At 41.4% G+C, this 26,596-nt stretch overlaps 1 protein-coding gene across 1 annotated transcript in view; it reads left to right on the forward strand.

Moving 5' to 3' along the window:
- The window catches only part of LOC306934672 (zinc finger matrin-type protein 4-like), a 125,118-nt gene extending 112,758 nt beyond the window's left edge, over positions 1-12,360 (forward strand). The window contains exon 7 of the mRNA XM_079517343.1: positions 9,466-12,360. Within this exon, the coding sequence (XP_079373469.1) occupies positions 9,466-9,493 (28 nt within the window). The 3' untranslated portion in view covers positions 9,494-12,360. The remainder of the gene's footprint in view (positions 1-9,465) is intronic.
- The last annotated feature ends 14,236 nt before the right edge of the window (positions 12,361-26,596 follow it).

Here is a 26,596-nt window from a genome sequence, read left to right on the forward strand (position 1 = left end):
ACTTATCTTTATGAACTTAACTACAAATACATTTGACACAAAAAAGACAATACAATTTGAATACTAGTCATTAAGCTACTACTATAGACTTAAGTAATTAAAGTGGGTCGTGTTTGTACGTTTGGGATTGTAACAGCTGAAATCAATAATATATCAGTATTACGATATTAACCTGCGGGCCGCATTAAGTGAAGGTGGGAGCCGCATGTGGCCCCAGGGCCCTGTATGACCTAGACCAGAAGGATCGAAATGTTGTCATGGACTAACAATAAAGTCGATCTTTTACTTAGAGTTGGAGTGCTGGCTCTATTTCTTCTCAACGTTAGTCTTTATTGCCCCAGCACCCATGTTGATGTGCATATATTAAAGTTTGTTCATCTCTTATTTATTCACATTACTATTTGCTTTCAAATTGAGGCGGAAATATAACTGCAGTGTCATCTGGCATCTTCACATTGGCAGTGCGTATGTACTGTAATGTGTATAGCCGTAGCCGTTGAATCCTGCAGTAGCAGGCTATTTGGAGATGTGAATTTATCTTCACGGTGTCAAATTGACATCCATGAGTGGCAGGGAAAAGGACATTGCTTTGTGTATATAGCATGCTCTGAGCTTTGCAGTAAATAATACAACATAAAAAATAAAATCCAGTTAGCAAAGCCATCAGATAAAATGAGCATGATATATTATGCTTATCCTGGTGGCCCGCTCACCTCCCATCCAGGGACCACAAAAAATGATGCTGTATTGTGATGGACACTGGTGCTCGCATGTATGCCCACTATACTTTCCCCATAGTCTCCCAGTGTCTGGGCTTTCATCTATTCTCCTCCATCTGCACCCGGTGCTACTCAGGGTTTGGAGAAAGGCCCTCAAAGGCAGCACAAATGTATTTCTTTGAATTGCACCCTTCATCTCACATCATTTGCAATGCCCAATTTGCTACGAATACTGTTTGTGACCTGCTTTTCAGCATAATCACTACAGCTTCCTGCCTACTGTATGCTTCCAAGGAGGTGTTTTTTTCTCCTCCTACTGTAGGTTAGTTGAAAAGTAAACAGGGAAAAAGGTACCTTCGCCAATGAAAACATAAGCAATGGATGATGGCTGTCAAAATGTTAACCCTTGGCCCGGACGGTTAGCTCAACCGTCCGGGCACCTAGGCTTCAGCACTGAGCCAGCCTGACGGCGTGCCGCGGGTTCGACTCCCGATCCCGAAGGCCTTTGCTGCGTGTCTTCCCCCCCATCTCTCCCCCATTTCCTGTCTACTTTCAAACTATCAATAAAGGCTGAAAAAGCCAAAGAAAAATAACTAAAACAAGAAGGAAAAAAAGTTAACCCTTCATTGGAACACACTTCCTTTCAGTGAAATCAATGTTTTTCTCACAATTAGCAAAGAGGCGCAGATAACGCAGGTGTCGTTGCTAGTTTCCATTTCCAACAAATGCCGTTTTCATTTTCATGCAACGCAATGTTACCAAATTATAACCATACCAAATGTTTGTGTGCTCATCTGCGCGCCAGTGGTTGTGTTGGTCAAAGTTCAAGGTCAAGTTTAATTGTACCAAAACAGAAGATTTAAAACCACATCTCACCGTCATGATTTAATATGCAGTCTAAAAAAAAGAACTGATAATGAGCATTAGATTATTAAAGGACCTATAACATAAAATTCAACTTTTTCAATTTTTTTTATCTAGCATCAGTATTATAATGACTCAAATATTAAATAATCTGCATATCAGCACCCCCACCACCTCAGGGTGGTGGGGGTGCTGCTTTCAAAAGTCCAGAAAAGCAGCAGAAAGAAATGACAAGGACTGGTTATATCAGAGTGGTGATTGAGGCTCAAACCATTAGAAATAACTTTGAGGGACATAGACAATATGATATTAAATATTAAAAGCAGTTTTAAAATGCATGTTATTTGCGCTTTAAGTTGCGGTTGGTCCACCTCTCCTTTCCACATGATGTTTTGCTAAGCAGAGAGCTTTTGTTTTCTCCACATCTCCTGATCGTATCAGATTATTGACATCTCAACACTAAGGTAGACAGAGCTAATCAGCATGTGGTTTTAACATGCTGATTTTGTACTATGTAATGAATTGATAGTCAATAGATAACGCACCAGTCCTTTTGCACAAGCTAACATCATAATTTATGCATTTACCCGGGGAAGGTTGCTGACCACAGATGATCATTTTCAGCAATGCCCTACACACAGACATACACGGACATACATTCAAATATGGGAGCTGACTAGTATAACCACAGTCTCTGTGGACAAATTTGTCCACATTTCGGCCTTTGTGGCAAGACAATAGAGGATGAATGGCATACAGCAAAATTATCCAGCCGGCCAGGAATCAAACTGGGGACTTGCTGATCAGGGGCATTTCAGCCCATGATGCCATTGGGCTACTGAGTTGCTCAAGCAGTTATTCTTCATTTTTGTTGTATTGATGTCAAACCAGTGTACTATGTAAAAGGGGCATGTCCATGTAGTAGAATCTGATTTTGGAGGGTGGAAATTCAACATGACAGTTATATTTGTCTTACAGCTAGGACTGGGGCTACAAAGTGTCACGTCAGTTTCTGAGAAGTTGTGACTTCCAGGATATTGACTATTGCCCTTGTGAAGTCACCCGGCCGGAAACAGAGAATTCCTTGGGGTGTCATTGACAGGTCTATCTAGTAGAGGCTTCCCTCAGTGTTCCCTCAAGCATGAGAGTCAATGCTGGAGGCTAGCCTAGGGAGAAATCCAACCCCCTCGAGAGCGTTGTGCTGAACCCCACAAATCTCCACTGCTGTCAGAGTCACGTTCCTTTCTCACGCTCAACCCATTTCAAACAAGGCTACTGCATGCATACAAATAATGACATCTTCAAAGCAACTTGACGTGCTATCTCATTCTAATTCAGAGCTGTGTGCACATTGCCGACACATTTATTTTTCCTGTTCAAAGGTTTCTGCATCATCCATCACGTTTACAGTATGTAAATTAAGATGAGAGCTATGATTTTCTAACCGATAAGGAGGGAGTGTCAGAAATGCAATTATTGGACATAGGCAGACAACAGCCTGTGTGTCAATATCAGCATAAATGGAGTGTCCTGGAGAGTCACTTTGCTGCCATCAATCTGACAATGGTATTAAGCCACAGTTCAGTGGCTAGGAGGAAGGGTTACCGCAAGAGCCAGCTAATTGATTCTTAATTTAATCGAACCATATTTTGGGCATGTCATTATAGTGGAAAGGAAAGTAAAAGAAAGGAAAAAAAGAAAAACCATTGCAACCATAGCACCATGGTGCGTTGTGAGCTTGTAGATGTGTATTCTTACAATTACAATAATAATCACTAACACAGTTGCAGGTAGCCCTACTTTTGTCCAAAGTGGGATTTAAGAAAAACACTATATGATGTACTGTACAAAGAACTTAATTCTAAAACTAGATTTTAATATTGCGATTATTATTATGTTATTGTTATAACAGCTTGCACAAAAATACAACTCCAGGGGGTAACCCATCAGAGAGTGGATATATTTTATAGAGACAAAATATTTAGAAGGACAAATCTTTCCAAAATTGCTATAACATTGTGTTAATTCATGTTGTCAATTAAAAACCTTAACAAGACAGGTGAAAGTGATTTTAAGCAACTTATTTTTGAAGGCTTTGGCACTCTACAGTAAATATAAACGAATACATTGTGCACTGAAGCAGAAAACAGCCAGGGATAGAGGATGGGGGGTGGGGGGGGCCGGGGGGGCTGACAATTTCAGAGCCCATATTTCCTCAGCACTCATTGCCTGTTTGTTGGCTCTGTGATTTATAACGCCTTGTGCCCATGAGGTCCTCATTGGAGGAATTTTACAAGCCACTTTACTGTACAGTCTCTGTGGAAGAGAGATATCGATGACAAGAGTGGCTGCTGGCAAAAAGCATCAAAGGTGGTCTTGGGCAAAAGGAAGGAAGGGTGCAATGGGGGCGGGGGGGGGGACGACAATCTGACTTTGAATCAGGCTCATTTCCCCATCACAGACTTACTAATTAATTCCCAAAGCACAGACAGATACTGTAGCTCAAGGGCTAAACTGGATGCATAATAGGTGATTGTCAACCTGGATAAGGAATATACATTCCCAATCTGTTCTCTTGCTAAATCTCATTATCGCTCCATCTTTCAAACCTACCTAGCCTATGTATGAATGTATGTATGAGTGTTATGTATGCTGGCTATCCATCTATCCCGCTTTCCTTTAATGAAATACTCTCAGGGCATAGTGTTATTGCTGATGGAAGACATACTAATCCTTCTTGATTTAATCTGCTGTCACTCACTCCAGACTGATTAGATATTCACTTAGATGTAGTTCTTTGTTTAAATTAAGCCATGGTTCCTGTTGAAGTACAGCCTCTCCATCTTCACCACGTGAACGTCCCTGTGAGCTTGGCCTTTCAACCATGCACCTTGAAGGCGGAAATAAAAGGGAGGTTTTTTTGCATGATTTTTCAGTCCCATGGGCTTTTGTTTTCACAGGCACAGCTTCATTTGACATCCCCCAAGACGTCTCCCAGAAATACATTATCATAAATAGATTGAGGGGAGGGGAGGAGAAGATGAGAGGGGGAGAGAACTGCCCATGAACACATCAACAACTGGGCTGATATCTGCACCATGTGAGAAAACACACTTTAGAGCTTTTACGTGGCACTGTAATGTCAATGCACTGAATACAGTGGAATTAACATGGAAAGGTGCCGCTTTCTCTAACATGGAAACACGGTCATAAGCACACAGTATAGTTAATGCAGCGAACCTCCCTGTTTATTAAGGGAGGGAAATTAACTTCAAAGGGATTTCAAAATGTACAATGCAGAATGTAGGCACGAGGGTGAATTATGCATGAATAATGCTTTACCACCACATTAATGTGCTGACAGAATTCGTCACACTCCATAGGCATGCAGAAGTGCGTGCTGCCCACATCATGTGTAGGGGTCGAGGCACTCAGGTGGTGTGGTTTATTTGGCCTATTGGAGGCTGTGAGGCTATGTAACCTACACCCACTTCATGGTGAATTAGTTATGAGGGTACTTTGCCTTAAGGAGAAAGCTGGCAGTCTTGATATACAGTAGCTGTGAGAAATGTCCTATTTGTGCTCACTTTAAATCTGTGTGTGTGCATGTTTACGGATTTACTCTATGTGAGGATGTTTATGGGTGAATATGTGTGTAGATGCATGAACGAACGAGTGCCTGCAAGCGTCCCGAATGTGTGAAAGTGTGTGCATGTTTTTTTGTGCATATATGAGTGTGCATACTGCATAGAGTGTGTTTACATGCATGCGTTCATGCAGGGTGCTGCAAAAGTGGTGGAATTTGGAGACTGGGCTCCAAGCCATAATATATCATCTCTAAGCTATTTAAAAACAAGGAATGATTACATAGTAATAATGTGTCAGGTGAAACAGGCGCTGTCTCCGTTGTCCCCCTTTTTGTCTTTGTCTCTTGTCTCTTCCCCCCATATTATTATGATGATTTTAGTAACGCATGTAATGTTTTGAGGCTGCGCTGCAGTCGTACAGCTTGCTCGCTGCGGTGCGGAGGCGGTGCGGAAATCAGCCCTTTCGCGGTGCGTGTGGCATAGCTTAGGGGGCAGGCAATCATACTACACTCCCATTGGCTTAGGCAGACAATCAGGCTAGGCCGTCATTATGACTATTGTCATCTAAAGGTCGTCTACATTTCATGAGCTTTCATTAGTCAGGTTTCACCTTACAAAAAAACTGAGATGATGGGAATAGGGGATAATTGGAATTTAGAGAAGAAGAATACTCAGTATAGCAAAGGGATACAATGTCAGCAATTGTAGGATTTATTTATTTATGTGATGCAAACCAAATCTACCATTTGGGATAGTAAATTCATGAACTTGAACTACCAGGCCAACTTACTGAATCAGTTCTCATAGACAGAGAGTGGGCAGTATGTTGTAATCAGTTCCGAGTGGGATTCAGTCGAAGGTCAACTCAGCAGGGTTACTGTATGGGTGTTTCTGCCTGAACTAATCAAATTTAACCAGCACGTAGATCTCAACCAATAATATATAATAATAATAAGTGTTTGGGGCGGAACATGGCCGCGAAACCTCGATCAAATAGTAGCCTGAAAGAGACCTATGCTTTTCTGGGCATAGAGGGGTGGAACTAACCTGACTCCGCCAGCTGGTGGCAGCAGTGAGTTCCTCCTCCTGCTCCCATCTGGTCCCTCTCGGGCAGAGACGATGTACTCCGACCCATTTCTGACCAGAGAGATATGCGGCCGCTAGAGGCGGGATCAACGCGATACTGATGACGTATTGAAGCGCTGCCACAGTGCAAATGTAAACACAACCTAACAAGACTACAACTCGAAATTATTATGGAGATATCATTTTTGTCCCGCTGCTTCCGGTTTATCGTTTCTGCTTGAGAGAGCCCAGATGCAGGCAGGAGGAGGGAACTTGTGAACTCAATACTGCCGCAATCTGGCGGAGTCAGGTTAGGGTGGAACAAACTTGCGCTGTAAACCAACGCAGACTTCCTATTGGTTTAACAACCTATGAGCCCGCCTCCCCCCCCCCCCGCTCCTCCCCTCCTCACCCCAGTAGAACGCAGCGGAGAACACAGACGTCGCCAAATTTGGAGCGACGCCCCTCTGCACTGTTATTGGTTTACGCAAAATATAAGGTTCACACCCACTCCTATGCCACTTTTCCTGCTTGGCTCGCCCAGGCTTTTTTCCCTTTATAAACAAAACGCCTGCAGTTTCTGAGGCTACTCAAATAGAAACTCTGCGAGCGAATATAGGAGGGGTGGACGACGTCGCTGCACGGCACGTTGGTCAGGACAGTCTCATTGAAAAACATGTATTTTAATTCGTTTCCTAGTTCGCTCGCATCGCTGGCAGTGCGGATGGTCTGTAATGTCTAATATCATGTACTGTATATACCTGCTGCTATATTCATGCACATGATGTCTAACCTCATGTACATACTGTACCTGCTAGATATGTTACTGTTTGATTTGTCTTTTTTCCTTGCTCTCCCTCACCTTCGCTCTTCACACTATTCTTGCTTGTTATTGGGGGGGGGGGGGGGGGGACTAATTATGTCTGTCAATGGAGCATGTTGATCAACACTTCAACAGCGACGCAGTGACCAATATTTTATGTGCTTTGTATGTGTATGTTTTGTAGATGCCACGGTGAACGCAGCATTTAGAATACTCATGCATGTGCATGAGTATGCACATGCATGCATGGCAATTACAACATCAAAGTGCCTCACATTTAAAGCAGGAATGCAAAACGGAAGGAATCCTTTACCAACATGCTCAGAGTCAGAGTGTGTTCATTTCAGAGTAGCCTCTCAAGGTTACTTTATACTTTACTTGCATTCTCCCTCTTTTGATAAATGCCTTTTAATTTACCAACAGCCTTTGACTCCAGTCTCATGAATAAGGGAAAGGGGGCTTTCGTGTACTGAACACGTTCTGCACATAACTCTTAGTGGAACAAGCTAAAACTAAAAGACCTGTTCTCTATCGCAGGATGTTAAATGCGTGTGCTGAATTAAAAAGCTGTCTCTGCTTTGTTTTGCTGGTCTTGATAAAGAATGTGACATTGAATGCACTGCTGTGCTTTGCCTACAAGTTGTTGTTCTTCTTGTTCTTATTTCGTTTTTTTTAGATTATGTTAACTTTTCAGTGTTTTGTGCTTTATTTGTTAGTGATAGTATAGTAGAGAGCCATGAATGGCTTTCGAGAGGGGATGACATGCAGCAAAGGGCCTCGGATTAGATACCAACCCACGGCAGCAGCAAGAAAGGATTTACTGTAGCCTTCCCTAGTTGCCAGGTGCATCTGCTTTTGTTGTTTGCCTGAAACTTTTTGTTTTGAATGCTGTTTGACAGGTCTTCCTTCAAACCAGGTTTTGAATGTCACAGTAAAACACTCTGGCTAAGTGACAACTGAGAATTACAGTGGCAGTGGGCAGAGAAACATAGAGAGAAAGGTGTACAGTATGTGCTGTGTGTTGGTGTGTGAACGCCAACGCAGACAAATGCTCTTATGTTTGGCTGTGTGAAGTGTGCTGCAACCTCTAGAACGGGAGTACTGTAGGAAGAGTGTGAAAGACACAGCCTACACATTGCATCAGAGCATCTACTCCCTTAAAATCTGCAGTTCAACAGTGTTGAACGTGAAACCATTGCACCATGCAGAACAGTACTGTCTGATCTACATGTATCTATGTATCTACGCCGACGCTGACCTGTATTTACACTGTCCAATACCATGTACTGTATCTACTGGGGGCGCCTGCTGGCCTAGCGGTCCAGGCACATGCCACATATAGGCTCCGGCCTGACAGCGTGTCACATGTTCCCATTCATGACGACCTTTGCTGCATGTCTCTCCCTCCCTCTTTCCTGTCCGTCTTCACTTGAACTTATCAAGCCCTCTATCTACACAGCCCTGTATCTACACAGGCCTCCATCTATTCGACACAGTCCTAAATTAGCTTCACATCTACAGTCATGCTTCTACCTAGTACCGCATCTACACTACCTGGTTTCAACACATTCATGTATCATCATCATCATAACCTTTATTTCAGCTCGGAGTACGGTTGAGGGGGCTGACCAATTTAGCTTCGGCGCTTTGCAGAGACTTAGGCCTCTTTTAGACGGCGACGGTCTCCAGATAAAACGGCAAAGTCCTGTTGCGTTCTCATTTTTTATTGAAACGAGAACGCACACTTTATGAAAACACTATAATGTCGCTAGGTGGCAGAGCATGCAGGCAGAGAGCTAGCGCCACGGGATGGTTATATATTTTATAATACAATAGGCTACATAAACGCTGCTGCCGTGGCTGCCGCCTATCACAAGGCATTTTATTTACATCATGGTTTTACATTCACCATCGCTGATGAGCCGCGCTTTGTAGGCGAGGAGGGAGGCTTGTTCAGGAACTCCATTATATCATATATGGCTCTGCATCAATGTAATAAACATATGCGCTGTGAGCCAACGTGAGCCATGATGTCTTAAGTTTTGCGGATTCACCGTTTTTACACGGAGAAGATTTGTGGAGAAGATTTCCACTCTGGAAGGTGTTTTCACTTTGTTGAGGTTTTCACCTCCTGAAAACACAGTTATCGTCTAAAGGGACACCAGCAAACGATACTTTATTTTGCCGTTTTCTATGAACACCGTTCTCGTGTAAAGACCACCTAAATTGTCCAGCACCGCCGCCGAGGCTAAATGACAGGTCTTGCAGGGGATATGAAGGACACACATTGTATATGTGTATTTATTTAAACATAGTAGGTATTTGCCATAGCTACAACTATTGTTAAAAATGACATAAGTACTTATCTTCCTCTCCCCCCTTCTCTCTCTCTCTCTCGCTCTGACAGCTTGAAGAATCAGATATGTGTCCAGTGAACCTCATGATGATGAACTGGAGGTCATACCAACCATTGGATTGATGTCAGACAAGCTGTTGGTCAGCTTGCCCCCGCTTCTTCTGCCGCTAGCCTGCTTCTCTCATCATTTTCACCTCTCCTTCACCGTCTGATTTTCGGCAGTCCTATAGCAAGGAGAAGAGGTTTTTAGTTGGTTCTCCCATCATCAACTTCCTCACCCATCAGTGTGCAGCTTCTGCAAGTTAATAGTTCTGAATTCCATCTCATTGTCTGGTTCATAACCATTCAACGCAAACCTTTGATATTCCACCACATTAGACCCGAGATCATTAATGTGGACCAACACATCTTTATAATGTACTGTATGTAATAAATAGTTTATTTACCACAGGAGTAGAAAAGAGAGTGACTGGAAATTTGGCTTGGGGAAGTTTTAATTTGTAATTTGTTTGTGTGTTGACTTTTATTTGAATGAATGAATGAATAAATGAATGAATGTAAAATATTTATTACACGCGTGTGTGTGTGTGTGTGTGTGCGTGTGTGTGTGTGTGTGTGTGTGTGCGTGTGTGTGTGTGTTAATCTTATTTATGGTATGGTTAACAGAAACCCTTACCCGCTGATACTAGTACATACAGTACTAACTTTATGATAATGCTTCTAGTGCATATCCTTGCGATAAAAGGAAATCCCTAACAGGATTGTTGTTGGCAATAATTAGACTGGCAATAATGGCTGGGCTTTAAAGCAGTGGGTCTACCGAGTCACTATTTAATATTCTGACAGCGATGATATGAAACAACACACAATACAACATTGCTCGCTTGAAGGTACCCGTGATACTGTCAGAACATCCTGTGGACCACCATTGGGTCCCAGCCCACTACTTGACAAACACTGATTTACACAGACCATTTAAATGATCTATGGCTGTTTCTGACACAGGAAAGAAGGTACTGTTTTTAACCCATCGTGGCACTGCTAGGATCTTATCTGTTATTTATACCCTCTTCCCACTAGCACCACAAACACAATTGTCCTCTCTTATCCATGTTACAACTCTGAAAAGAATGCAATTCCATGTGGTGAAGTTGGGTATAGAGTATACATCAAGGGGTTATAATAACTAGGGATGTAATGATTTTGTCGTTATTGCGACAAAATAAGAATTCATCATTATCGTGGGCCCGTGACGGTATCTTCAATAAGTATTCAGGTGACGATGACATTCACACAGTGGCGTTTCTGGCCATCCTGGCACCCTGGGCAAGATCACCAACCGGTAACAATCATACTGTAGCAGCCGGTCTACAGGCTAACGTGTCACACTGCAACACGTTGTGATCTTCTTCTGTTTTTTGGTGCCAGACACGATGCACAACTAATCGGGGACTGCCCATAACTCCGACATCCCATTACCCCGAATAACAAGCTGTCGGAATAATGAGCTGTCTGACTAATGACACGGCACCCAACTAATCAGACTTTAGTCCAACAGCTCTGTATGAAAACAGGCAAAAGCTATACATTGATAGAGCCTCAAACTAATATTGCATCTCATTCATCATCACTCAGCTATATTACATTCACAGCTCATGTTATGACATGCAAATGGTAAATGAAAAGTTGTTCTACGGACTTCAGCTCATTTCTTCCCCCTAAATATCGTCATGAATATCATATTGTGGACTTGTTATCGGGATTATCGTATTGTGAGGTTGTTTTTTTAAATCATTACATCCTTAATAACAATACATAAACCATGTTTCATTTAGACAGACGTGTAAAGTTCAGAACAGTACGTACCACAAAGGATTAATAATTTCTATTGTCAGTGATATGTATTTATCGTTTTCTCTCATACTTCCATTTCAATACAGTCTTCATCTCAGGGAGGTGCAATTGTTCGCTTTACAAGAAAACACTATGGAAAAGAGCTGATGTATACTCAATCCATTCCACTCAATGCTTGTAGAATGTGTTGGTTGTTAAAGTACAATGGACAGAACCATAGTGGAGATGGTTTATGAAGAATATTGTAATTGTGGAATAACTTAAAGCAATCCATCCTTATTTGAACCCTACCCTTTGAAAACTTAAAATCTTATGTAGCATTCCTCTTTCAGATGTCATATAAATTATGTTACAGTGACTTAACAGCCAGTGTTGTATTATTGTAAATAAGATAATTAGGTACAAGTCAAATTAATGACTATGTACTGTACTGTTGTGCATTGGATAAACTTGTAATCAGTACCTGTATAGAGTAAAGTGACATTTTCTACACTGTGATTTCAGTGCTGTGTCATCCATGTAATCATGTTTCAGAAAATGTAGCCTCGATTAAGGTGTTTTGGGTACTTTTGTGCAAATTAATGCCCATGTCTATTGAGATTTTAAAATGTTTTCTGGAGGTTACATCCGTTGGACACTTTCTCTTTACTTTTATTACTCTTTTGAAAATACCTCTAAACATACTGAGAGCTGAAATCACATCACCCTGGAGTTGCAGAGCTGTAGCCTACTGTTGAGAGATGAAAACACATCAACATTGTCATGGACTGACAACAGACTGATCTCAGAACAGACTCCTTCAAGAGACAAAAAGAAAAGAAAAAAAGAAAAATAACATGCACAGTAATAATTTATAGACAAAAAGACAACTGAGATGTGCACGTGGCACTTACAAAAAACAAGTTCCAAAGAATTGCTCTTGGCTCAGCCCAAATCATAATTTTCTGTCAGATGTTTCCTTGGATCAAGTTGTCCGTCCTCGTTTTGTCAGAGGAAGTCCACCTGTCTTACACCCCTGTAGACCCCCATGTGCTCTAGGTTATGTGCTTTACTGTGTCTGGAAAAAAGAAACATTAAAGAGACACTTGCAACTACAAACCACAGGTTCTGTCTGTATTACACAGCTTGATATTTGTTAATTTTTCACTAATCACAAAAAGAAAGAATACTGTATACCCATCATTGTCGAGTATTTTCAAAGGTCTCAATCGTTCAGAAATAGTGTTTGTTCATAAGCTGGTCCACCTGGCCCTCATTGACTGCAATGCAATCCATTTCTCCCCAGCTGCCGTTTTCCTCCCAGTGCGGCAAATCTTCCAGATGAAATTGCTGCAGAGAAAATTATGTAGATAGCCGTGCCTTCTTTTATAAAATATCTTGACAGAACTCATGAAGTGATTTGTTTGTTATGACAACTCTGGTCAATGGCCACACCTCAGAGGATTTTCATTGGGCTAGACTCGCCTTGTGAACCAAAGAACCTGTGCCTTATTGTCTCAAATAGCTTCCCTACTGTATATTTACTTCATTTGCATTATGTAGTAAAAGGAGTAGAAAGACAACTGGGTAAGAGACAATATACCCAAGGGCTTCGTAACACATTTCATACTCCTTAGAGCTGTGCAGCAGTCAGAGACCACGTGGCATCAAAACTCTGTACAGATCAGATATAAAAGCAACAGTATCTACAAATAAAATAAAAATCACACCCATGTGAACTGAGTGGTGCAACTCCCCTCTATTGGTTCTCTGTATCGTTCCAATTTGTATCGTTCCAATTTCAGTTCCTATTGGTTCTCTGTATCGTTCCAATTTGTATCGTTCCAATTTCTTCTCTGTATCGTTCCACTTTCAGTTCCTATTGGTTCTAACACTATCGCTCTCTCTCTGTTTCTGGCACAACAGCGCCACTTTTTCCCCTACTGGTACTCTAAACATAGTCACATAGTCCCATAGTGACATTGCTGTTCCTTGGGTTAGGGTTAGGGTTGCACCACTCAAAAATAGAGGCATATAGATAGCTTACAGTGAGCTACAAGATGTAAGGGAAATAAATTACAAGCACCCTAATGATTTACTTCATTCATCTGTACCCATTCCCAGTGGTAAACCTCAATGTTCACAGCTTGTAATAGTGCTATGGAAAATAGTGATGGAAACGAGAAGAAAAGCAAGATATTTATGCACTCCCATCAGTGGCGGCCTTACATATGTTTCAATCGTTTCAATTGAAACAGGCCTCGAGCCTCCAGGGGCCTCCCAAAAAAACTAGTAGTAGTAGTAGTAATATCGCAGCCTTCCAATCAGCCTTGACAATTATTCGGCCTCATCCTGTACGTCCACTTACAGTACTACTAGTTGGCAGCAGCTAATAATGACTGCAGCTACTTGACCTGCATGTCATGTCACGTTGACCTGTGTTTGTTTGTAATTGTTCCCACTTCCCAGTGTGTGCACTGCACTCACTGCATATATCTAAATGGCGGAGCGTTTGCGCAAAGACCCGCCCGGCAGCACTGTTTATTGCAATTTATTTGTGCGTGTTATAAGTATTTTTTTGTTGAATTATTCATGACAAAGTTGTACAGTACTGGTATGTATATCCATAACATAAACAAGCAGCACGCTAGCAAACAATTCACTAGTTCTTTATTTCAATAGTTTTATTATTATTATTTTCACAATTATATTACCTGATCATCTTCTTCTTAAATACACTAGTTTGAAACTCTATACAGTCATATGCATACATCTGTTGCGCAAATTATCAAAACATTAGAAAGTAGCCGGCGTATCTGTGTATCAGATTGTGGAAATATAATAATAAATAATAATAAAATGATTGAAAGAAAGAACTAGTGTATTGTCTGCGCGTGCTGCTTATTTTATGGATATACATACTGTTGACTTTTACAACTTTGTCATGAGTAATTCAACAAAAGATAACAAATAAATTGCATTAAACAGTGCTGCCGGGCGGGTCTTTGCGCAACCACTCATCATTGAGATATATGCACTGCTGCACACTCACTGCACTAGCAGCGCTGAGAGTTGCGATTGCATCATTGTATAGCATATGCTGCCTCCCAGTTATACCGTACAGTAATTTCAAGACAAAGTAAAATAATTGTTTAATCAAGCTGCTTTTGTGCATTTTTCTACTTGGCTGTGATGTATGCTGTTCATGCTTTGAAGTCCGATAATACATCATTTTTAGCAAAAGGCCGATGCACACCTTAGAAGGCTAGTGACAGGTGCGTAGGGCAATAGAGCATACTTAAAAATCCTTAAGGCCGCCCCTCACTCCCCCTCACTTAAGGGTAGGTCCCGAACCTCAGGACCAAGCAGGTACCGAACCGAACGTGCTTACCGGGTACACATTACAATAATTCAATTTCGGTTTTCCCTATCGGTTCCCACAGACGCACGTAGTCACACGCTATTTATTCATTTATTTTCTTCCCTTTTTCTGATCTACAAGCCTACACTGCGTTGCATCAGCAACGCGTTAGAGATCGGCTGAGGCGGAGCTATAGTTCTCTGAGTCTGCGTTTAGTTGTCAAGGAGTCTCATGTGATTATTGGTTGCGACTGTAGGTCACAGGTTACTATGAAAACCTGCAAAACCATGAGTCAGTCGTTCTGTCGTCATTCCGTCACACCACCATATATGGATGTCCATCCGTCACGCCTCGTGACACACTCCATATATAGCCATCTCCATATATGAAGATCACAACACTGCCCTCATCCAACCATCTCAACCAACAGGCCTGAAAATTAAGGTAGGGCCCTAACTGGGCCCTAACTGAGCTGACCGAGGCCCCGTCTGGCCTTACCAATTAGCACACATTTTCTTATCATCGTACATGTTCATGAAACATCTCATACTGGCCAATCAGAAGGCCTGTTGCCTGTTGCCACAGATTTACGTCATATTTGGTGGACATTTCACCTAATTTATCCTTTCATTGTCGATGGCAAATATGAGACGTCTGGGGACAAGATGACGTACATTTTCCCTTCATTGTCAATGGCATTTAATGTTTGTGTTGCGGACATTTTACGTCATATTTGGCGGACATTTGACCTAATTTCTCCTTTCATTGTCGATGGCAAATATGAGACGCGTGGAGACAAGATGACGTAAATGTTCCCTTCAATGACATTTTGTGGGGACACAAGCTGTATATAGGAGGGGCTAGCGCCTCAATAACATGCATTTTACGTTTTTAATATTTAATATCATATTGTCTACTGTATGTCCCTCAAACGTATTTCTAAAGGTTTGAGCCTCAATCACCACTCTGATATAACCAGTCCATGTCATTTCTTTCTGGACTTTGAAGCAGTTTTAGCTGCAATACCACAATGCCCTGAGGTGGTGGGGGCGCTGATATGCAAATTATTGAATATTTGAGTCATTATAATACTGATGCTAGATAAAACCAGCCTTTTTCCATTCAATGCCAGCTTGGAAAATCAACAATGGGGGACATTGTAAACAAAGTGGAAATGCAAATTTGGAACTGAAGACTGAAGAGGAGGAGGAATTAGCCTATACAAAGTAGGGTGATACTGATGGCATCACGCATACGACCAAATCAGTTGAACTGTTCCTGAGAGCAATTTCCATAAAAGTCTATATGATGTGAAAGCCTGATTGTTAAAAATTGCATAGTTGTGGGGATAGAAAACACATAGGGGAGCCCAAAAAAACATTTTGTTATAGGTAATTTTAAAAAAAATCCATATATGGGCATTCTCAGACCTGTAGTTTCAGCGCGACATAAATATCACTGACCTTATGAAATCCTGGATACATGGAGAAGACTGGATCATCACCTAGATCTGCATATATGGAGCTGGCCAGCAACTCTAACCTGACTCTGCCAGATTTCGGCAGTATTGAGGTCACAAGTTCCCTCCTCCTGCCTACATCTGGGCTTTCTCAAGCAGAAACGATGAACCCCGAAGCAGCGGGACAAAAATCTGATATCTCCATAATAATTTCGAGTTGTAGTCTTGTTACAGTAGGTTGTGTTTACATTTGCGCTGTGGAACAGCTTCAATATGTCATAAGTCTCGCGTTGATCCCGCCTCTAGCGGCCCCATACAGCCGCATATCGCTCAGGCCAGAATTGGTCCGGCCATCGTCTCTGCCCGAGAGATTCCAGACTCACCCTTCTGGCAGAATGCAAATGTTGTCCAGTGGTTCCACCAGGCTACAGCAACTCTACATCTGACCTCAAACCTCAAACCCTTAGATCTCCATAAAGTATATGGAGCTGACCTATGCTGACATTCCATATGTTGAAATTCCCACCCGTCCTTCCTCTTCGATGTCTCCCTTTTGACTGATACCTGTCTATTCAAACTCTAGATGGGAACTGTCCCGAAGTTATTAGTGCAGCCACGCCCGGCAGCCGGCAAAAACTAGAGTTTCAACAAGTCAAAAAATGAAGGCCCGGCCCTACCTGGGCCCTCAACAAACCCTGTACACTCAAGACACTGCCCCCGCTGCAATGGTGACGCTTAGATCTCCATATATGGAGCTGACCTGTTCTGACATTCCATATGTTGATCTGACCTCATCAAACCCTGTACACTCAAGATACACTCCATATATGGCCAGACCTCATCAAACCCTGTACACTCAAGATACACTCCATATATGGCCAGACCTCATCAAACCCTGTACACTCATCTAGGAGTATAGCAGCAAAAGGATCAGATGAATTTGAAGAATTATTTTTCACTTGCATTGTTGAAAGATACATTGAAGATAATGATTCTTTTTTGGCATATCTAAATGAAATATTTGATGTCATTCAATGAAATATTTGATGTTATTCAATACAATAGCACTGTAGACATACTGTATGTTAAAGCTATAGGTTGCAAATGCTTAATTCCAGAGCAAAACGAAGGGATTTTCTGACAAGGCAGCTTTAACGAGCCATTATTATCTCTGCCATTCCACCTTCAACTAACACCTGCAGTATTTTTTTCATGATTAACTTTTCTAATTAAATCTTCCAGCAACGTGGGGGTAGTATAGGCATCCTGACCCCTGAAGATAGATAAGACTAATTAAGTCATGTAGACACCTGCTGCTCATGTGGAATTTTAAGTAATTAATTCACTCTTTTAATTTTAAATTTAATAGAATTTAAATGGGAGTGAGGGTGGGTCCCAAATGGGAGGCACGTAGACGAGTTACTGATATTCAAGATTGGCTCGAAACAACAGGATCACATTAGCCTGACAGTCAGACAGAATTGCCTTTTTTTCTCCTCCTCACTTAATTATTCAGTTCTGATAGTGCTCCTATTTCAGCCATTTCCCGAGATGAAAAGGGAGTGATGTTCTTGTCAAGCGACACTGGTCAGATACTGTATAGCGAAAACCTGCCATTGATGTAAACTTATATAAATTAAGGGGTGATTGATACAGGCTCTATATTGTTTTATTCCTGTGATTCTATTCACAGCAGCTTGAATAACACTATAACACCTTATAATAACTATCTGCTATAACTAGTTAATATATCAATCACAAACTATTAGTTATTAGTTAATACGTTATTAATGATTTGTTAGATGATTGATAATAGTTGGTTACGGATTTATAATTTATATATGGCCCAGCAGCAGATTTGAACTGGAAACAAACCACACCTTCATGTGTGTTCAAATGAAGCTATTGAAATCTGACCCAGCGTGATTCAAAATTGCGGCCCGGTTGATTGGCCTACCGACACTGCCATCTTTGCTCCGTGGTGGGAAATATTGCTCTGTGTTGGCATTGCCTTGGGTGGGTAATCATTTACTATTCTGTGCCTATCGGGTGGCAACTCGAACGGGGCTGAGTCGACTTTAGCGAACTTCGCAACGTTCGACATGGCAACTCACTCGACTAAAACTATACTATAATCGGCAAAAAGAAATAGTCCGCAGTTGTTAAAAAAGTAGTGGCAGTGGGACTCGAACCCGGGAGGTGTGGGTTGGGACTAGTCTAATGACTAACGAATCACGATGCATGCTACCGAGCTGGCTGCCAGAATGTGGTCTTCTGGCTGTATTAGCGTGTGAGAATGCCCCGCCCCACGGGCACCCTACTACTAGTAGGAGGGGGGCCAATCAGAGGCAGGCGGGGTATTTTTAGGTGGATTGGGTTTGATGCAAAAATGAGTTCTTTCTATTTATTCTTCTTCCTCCTTCTCAATCTCAGCTCATAACCCTCCAACATTCATGAAGGTTCCCACTGGGCCTGAACCGGGGAGAGAAAAACTGTTTCTGAAAGTGAGGGATAATGCAGGAATAAGCAGGAGAAAAGATGAAAACAGAAAATGCAGGTCTATGAATTCATCACTTAGATGTGGTTGCAGCAGGCCAGGAGGCTATGCTATATCCATCTCAAGTCCCATACGGAGTCCTTCAATCCATGGCCAATATGGGTAATTGCTCTTTTCTGAAGCTGAACGAATTAAAGAGTGATTTAAAGAGCTTAGCAGTGCTGCATGCCAGTGGAAGAGATACGATCTCAAGGAGAAGAGGAAGACCCGTCATCTTCAATGCATGTACCTGTGGTCATGCCAAGATATGTAGTCCCTAGGACATTGTAAATCTGTAGTTTTTATGCGTTTCATATTTCATAGTCTGCATATCATTACCATACGCTATATGGTGGGAGTCAATATGCTCATGTTAATTACTGCTACTGTACTTTATGTAACATGTATTCACACTTTATTATGAATATATTTAGGCTAACAGTAGCAGTCTGAAGCAATTGCTATGTGTTTTTCCAAACTTTAAAATGCAATCATATGAAGCCTCGTTGAAACTGGATGGCATGACGGATTGTGCCCGACAGATTGTGGTCATAGTCTAGCTATCTCTGGATTTTAAGATAGTTTAAAACTGCAGCTCATCACTAATTCCACTATGCTTTGTGGGAATTAAATCTTCACTTTACATACACAGTGGATGAAAGTCATTGGGAAAATTAATGAACATGAATATATTTTTAAACAGAACATTAATAAAATATCTTTTGCCTCATAATTTCCAGGGGCAGCAACTACCCATCCCTCCTCAAATTTCCCTAAAGCTGTTCCCAAGTTCTGCATTTATTACAGTTCACTATGGTAAGTGTATTTCACAATTGCGCGCACACACACACACACACACACACACACACACACACACACACACACACACACACACACACACACACACACACACACACACACACACACACACACACACACACACACACACACACACACACACACACACACACACACAGTTAACGGTTTGCAGTCGGCATAACAACCATACGATGAAGTGGCATGCATGTAGTAAAACATCCACTACTAGCAGCTAGTGCTTTACGTTCTTACTGTATGGTTCTCCGACGTGTTCTGACAAATCATTGAACGATGATCTATACAGCAGCATTTATACTGTAATATTAGCATTAATTTGGCAAAGCTTAACAACTTTGGCTTTAAATTTTGTTAGATGTAAGGTGTATTTGCCTTTGTAGGGCAAAAGAAGCAGAGATGATATGGTATATTACTGTACATTAAAGTAGGCCTACAAATTCTTCTAACCGAGGAGCAAATTTTAATATCCAGGTAAGTGGAGGTCTCATTGGGGTTGTAATTAAGGATCTAATGACTTAGTAATTTTCTCTGTTGGTCATTAAGAAATGAATATTTAAACAATTTCTCATGAACCAGGATAGGTTGGTATTAAACTAGAATAATGAGCCAATAGGTCATGATGGTTCTCTGCGGTATAAGAAGACTTAAAGAAATATTCCCTTTGCACTACAGCACACACTATCTTTCATTGTAAGGCTTGTAGTGCCTATTTCTTTGCAGAATAAGAAACTCCCTAGTGGTCATTGTTAAAATGGTAACATTGAGACAGGTCTTAACAATAGGTTGTCTTGGAACTACTGTATTAGATTACCTTTTTAGAGTACCTTTCTCTGTGACTCAAAGAGCCCAGAGAGATTAACTCAACTAACACAATGTCACTGTTAAATATTTACTTTTATGATGTTTGAAAAGTCATCTCAGGATGATGCTATGTGGCCCGTCATACCTACGTTGCACGACCAATCCGACCAATATGTCATAGTGTCGTGGGCTTTGTTAAGAAAACCTGTTGCACGCGTCTGGCTGTGATCTCTGTATCTTTAAAGGGCCACTTCACCCCTTTTGCAACCGGATCTCATTGTAATGATGTTTAGGACACAAGAAACACTTTCCTGGGGGTTTTTATGTGTGTAATGTGTTTTTTGATATTTTAGTTATGGCGCCATGTTCATGACCAAAATTTGTCATGAAAATGTGGTCTCACTTCCTCCCTGGACTACAAGTCACACCTCCAGGCAGCCTCCCCATCTCCACAAGGAGGGGCAGTACACCAAAGCAGTATGGTCATTGTAGGAATTCAGCTATCCCGACTTCATAATTTTTCTGGCCATAGGGTGCAAATTTCAAATTATGCTACTGTTATCTACTACAAATACTATTAACATTGAGTGACTGCAGTTTCTTCCAGCGGTGAAATGTCCCTTTAAGAAACACTGCACAATTTTGCTTCCGTTTCATCTAGGTTGTTAATTTGGGGTCTACAAAATAAGATATCCGTCTGAAAGTGAAACCATTCTGGCAGTAAATTTAAGAAACACTGCATGATTTAAAAAAAAAATGAATTGGAAAAACTACTGGACACTACTTGGCTGTCAAGTTATTAGATATTTATTGTACAGTTTTAAAACCACAGTGAAGCCAAATCGTTATTCTATTCCTACCAGCTCAGCAAACCAGTGTTGACAGGCTCTGATTTCTTCATGATACAATAATGGAAAGTCTAGTTCATTATATTTCATTCATCATTGCATGCTTTCCCCCTATGAGAGCTACTATGTCAAGTTCTCTGCACCAACTTTAATGCGTGTTCGACATGAATACCTCCTTCATTCCATCTCCTACACTATGAGTCATATGTCAGATGAAACAGCCAGAGAGAAAGAGTGTGTGTGTGTGTGTGTGTGTGTGTGTGTGTGTGTGTGTGTGTGTGTGTGTGTGTGTGTGTGTGTGTGTGTGTGTGTGTGTGTGTGTGTGTGTGTGTGGGTCAGTTGTCTTATCCATTTTGCCCTCGCATGGCTAGGTGGCAAGATTATGCCAGGGGGACAAGTCAGGCTTGTCAAGGTATATCTATCCAACCATTGCGACTTCCTACACTTGTGCAGTCTGCAGGTCATTACTGCCCGTTATAGGATGAAAACCACAAATCAGACAGAGAAAAGGACATGAAGGAATACCTATATTTCTCATTGACATGCATGTCACTTTAAAACAACATGACAGCCTAACAGGTTTTTCGGGGCCTAAGGTCCAGCGTACTCAGTCGGCACAAATATTAATTTCAATTCGAGTGTGAAAACGAAGCAGCAAAATTGCACTGAGACCATCTTCAGATGACAGATGCTGCATGTAGGCTACTGCTATTCGCTTTTTCTTCTTTTCTTTTTACCACACATTTATTTCTCTCTCTAGCAAACACAAGTTCCTGTCCCTATAGGCCTGTGTTGTCCTGGGGTTCCCTAGGCCTGTCAGGGTAGGTTAGTGTTTTGTGTGTGTGTGTGTGTGTGTGTGTGTGTGTGTGTGTGTGTGTGTGTGTGTGTGTGTGTGTGTGTGTGTGTGTGTGTGTGTGTGTGTGTGTGTGTGTGTGTGTGTGTGTGTGTGTGTGTGTGTGTGTGTGTGTGTGTGTGTGTGTGTGTGTGTGTGTGTGTGTGTGTGTGTGTGTGTGTGTGAGAGAGAGAGAGATGGTGGTGGGGAATTGGGCTGCCACTCAACCAGGCTAAATTAGACTGGTATTCCCAAGAGTTTCCATGGCGTGCTGCTTCCAAGTCACAAAGCAGCCTCTGGGACAAGCTCTAACATCACCGTGTACAGCACCCTGTCTTGACCTGAACCGCTTTAGACGGACACACACGCAGAGTCGCACACACACAAGTACAGATATACTACTGTATACTGTACACACTTCCAGAATGACTCCACTACAACACCTGACTGTGTGTCTGTTGAACTCTGTTGGAACGCGTCTGATAGAACGATATTTGGCTGCACACACGGCAATATTCTAAATGCATAATAATGCAGATTATCACCTGAGCATTCATTGTTGCCTGGTGTGGTTTGTCCATGCGGCAGCATTATGCAGCCGGGCTTGAGGTTGGTTGCTGAGTCATACGTTAATGCCCAGGTGCTAATCTTGTTGATGACATTACCCACTGTCTTTTTTTTTGTCACAAGGACAATGACTTAACATTTGATCAGTGCTGCCCTGTCTTTGCCCTCCTTTAACATTCCAGGACATATTAATTATGCCACACCTGCAGAAGCAAGCCCTTATTAATATGCCAATATGACACAACATACCAAAATCTCCATGCCCCTGCAAGAATGTCTCCAGCAAAGGACCCACTATGATTCCAAACATATCTTCAATTGTGTGTTTCTCTTTATTTTTTTCACTTGGATAGCCCATTTGTTTAATAATTATTTGGAATTTCCAATTGAAACATTAATTGCTATGTAAATATACAGTAACGTAGTATTTGCCATACTGTTGTGACTACAAGTAACACAATGTAGGCAATTATAGAATAAAGTGTCTTAACGTCAGGCTGTCATATACTTTACATTGGCCATTTCATATAATCCCTTCTTCTAATGTGAACATCAATGAGGTTTATTGCTGTCATAAATACACATTCTAGGCTACATACGGTATCTGAATATATGCATTGAATATCTTAAATGTCTCTCTCTTCCCCCCCCCACACACACACACACACACACACACACACACACACACACACACACACACACACACACACACACACACACACACACACACACACACACACACACACACACACACACACACACACACACACACACACACACACACACACACACGCTTATTTGTGTGTCTTTGATGAGCCTTTGGTTGACTGACTTACAGTATGGCAAAACACGTCACTGCCCAAGACCCGGGAATCTCTCTACTGTTCTCATGCAAACTGTAGTATGTCAGAGTCCTTACACGATGGAATACACCACTTAATCTATACAGTCTCCACATACTGTACGGTTGGGAATTTTGTGTTTATTTAGGCTTTCTGGTAATATTCACTCTGGAAGAGCATGTTTTCACACAAACAGTACTGTACAGGACAGGTATATCTCTACTACAGTATGAAGTAAAGGAGTGAATGCTAGTTTTCAGGAAGCCCCCCGACACTGATGTGCAATAAGCTTTTGTTGATTTGCCTACAAATACTACCCATTCATAATTAATGGGTTTAAAGGTCAACAAGATGCACCGCCGTTAGGCTCGATCACCACAGAGAAGTTAATGCTATTATTACAGAAAAACATTGACAAATCGCAAAGACATTTTTATAGTACATGCAGAGGAAGGGACCTAAGTAGGGTAGGGACCAATGTGGACCAAACTCCAAGTGTCTCTAAATCAGAAATCATACTGAGTAGAGATAGCATAAGTAATGTCACAGTCACACTTGCCAGGTCACTCTTTGCTGTATTATTTGCGGACAGTGGAAGAAAATCTCCAATCCAGTCAGTGTTCAACTGGGTGTCAGGTCAGAATAACTGACCATGGAACTTAATTTACTAATTTTCATGTATCCATTAGCATTTATCTTGCTGGAGACTGGAGACTGAAACTAATCCATGTCAGGAAAATATCCATCACACCGCAGCAAAGACACTAAAAGCACAATCTTTAGTGTTATACTTTTTTACATAAATATACTGACATTTTACTTTATTTTGAAAGGTTCTTATTGGTTGACACAATTGACCCAAGTGAAACAATTTATTTTCTATTGTCTGGCAGATGCTTCTGGTTAAATATACTAATTTGTGATTAGAGAACATGTTTGACATGTGTAATTACATTGTGCTGTAATGTACATTTGCGTGCAGCATTATTGTGTCAGCAACGCCTTCAGGCTAATGTACTGTATGCAAGTATGCAGGACCCTTCCATACAAGAGTACTCAATTACAATAACATTTCATTCCTGGTTTTAAGCTCCAGTGATTAGGTTGCTTTTTTCCCCCTTCAATTGTGTGCAAGTGTACATCTGGGAAAAGTGCTCACACAGCTGACAGGATAACGCTCTCAATCATTGCACACTAGTCTATTCCATCTAGGCACTTCCACTCCCTTGCTCATTCAACAGGGAATAGGCTTGATGACTTATACTGCGTGTTGAGGAAACAGGCAAACCATACCAGCCACGTGTTCTCCTATGACTTCTCGTCACTGCCTAGTGATAAAGTCAAGAAGACAATGAGCATGTTACTCACTCCCACAGCACCAGCCACTCACCCAGGCAGCGCTACACACAGTGAGCAGAGCCATGGTGAATATGGTTTTAATATGAGGCGGCACAATCTACAAGCTTTTTGGAGAACAGCCAGTAAAAAAATAGAACGAGGCAACCAGCTGCTCACCAGAGACGTAATAGTCAAAAGAGTTAAAATAGTAATAGGTGCTCCTAGATCAGACGGGATAAAACATTCGATACAAAATGGGAGATCCGGGCACTCAAAGTTAAAAGAGGGAACCTTTATTACAGAAATACAACACCAACATGTTTCTTCATCAACCCTAATTGAAAATGTGTTCTGGTGTGGTATGGGCCTAAGTGTGCTTTTTACCAAAAAGCTAACCGTAACATCTTTAAAAATTCCTTCATTCCTAATGCCATTAAGGCACTAAATGATACCATGTCTCGTTAGATTTCTTTTTTAAATGTATTAATAATTGTGTGTAAGTGATGTTGCTGTTGTTGCCGTTTGTTGTTACTGTTGTTTTTACGTTATATGTAGACGTTATATGAGTTAGACGAGCAAATCGGCTATTTTTGTCCTACACATTCATTGTCAAATTCCCATTGACAATGAATGGATGATGTATGATGATAAGAGCGTCCCTCACCTCACACGGGTGTGTAATAAACATTTTCCGACGAGGTGCAGGGTGTTTTGTTAAATGTGTATATGGTACCCAATATGAAATGTAAATTTAGATTTACATTCACGAAAAGCAATGCTGAAATAAATTATAGTAGGACAGACAGGCAGCAGTCTGAGAAACATCGCTACAGCTGCATCACTACAGCTGCTTCAAAAGTGCCCAGGGGCAGAAACAGCACTGGGCACCTGGGGAGTGTGGCTGCATGCCATGCACAACCAGGCGATCAAATGTTATTAACTTTAATGGAATCATGCAGATGTAGAGTTCACGCTGTTGCTCTACTTATGGAAGAGGAGGAAACCATTTCTACCAAAAAGTAGCGGTAAGTTACAATGCTTACCGCTAGTTACGTAGCTACTGGGATGCGCCTCCTCGCCTCCCCACCAAGCTCCAAACCATGTGCGACCGGGCCTTCTGCTCAGCTGCCCCTCGACTGTGTAACTCACTCACAGACCATCTGAGTACAGTCTGTTGATGCTTTCAAGAGAGGACTAAAAATGTTCCTTTTTAATAAAGCACTTGGTTATCTATCCTGGTTTACATGCTTTAAGTCACAGTGCAAAATTAATTGCCTTTTACTACTGAGGAAGTGTTTCCGGGAACCAGTGTGAAAAAAGAGCCCAGCACCATTATGGACAGAAAGCAATTGGTCACACCTTTCTCTGTTCGATAGCCACTGTTCTGCACAGCCTGTATCTGCAGACCGGCTGAACTATAGGCTTGCCTACCGACCAGTTCTGATATTTCTTTTTATAAATGGTGCCTAAATGAATAAGCGCTCATTGAGAGGAATGGGTTTGGAGATTAAAAGAGCGTTAGATTTGCCATGCTTTACTGAACCCGAATTTCATTTGAGTATTAAATTGAATTGAAACGGGTGCAATAGCAGAAACTCCCAGAACATGTGATTTGGCATGGTTCTTATGAGCAATCATATCTGCTCTTTAAGTGTCTAATAAAAAATGTCAAATATACTTGCAGAATTAAGCCATAAGAACTAGAAAGATTACCACACCATTACCATCAGCCTGTGACAGGGGAACAGTCCTGTGCCTCACAGATAGACTAATATAGGACAGTTTTTTAATACAAACAAACAAAATCACACCCGTGATATATGCGATCTGGGCCTTTACTGGTACAAATTAAAGATGGATGTAGACAAGGTATGTTAGTGTTTACTAATGAGCTATAGTAAGTCTGTAACAATAAACTCACACATCAC

The sequence above is a fragment of the Electrona antarctica genome (assembly GCF_951216825.1).
Source record: "Electrona antarctica genome assembly, chromosome: 12".
Lineage (NCBI taxonomy): Eukaryota > Metazoa > Chordata > Actinopteri > Myctophiformes > Myctophidae > Electrona > Electrona antarctica.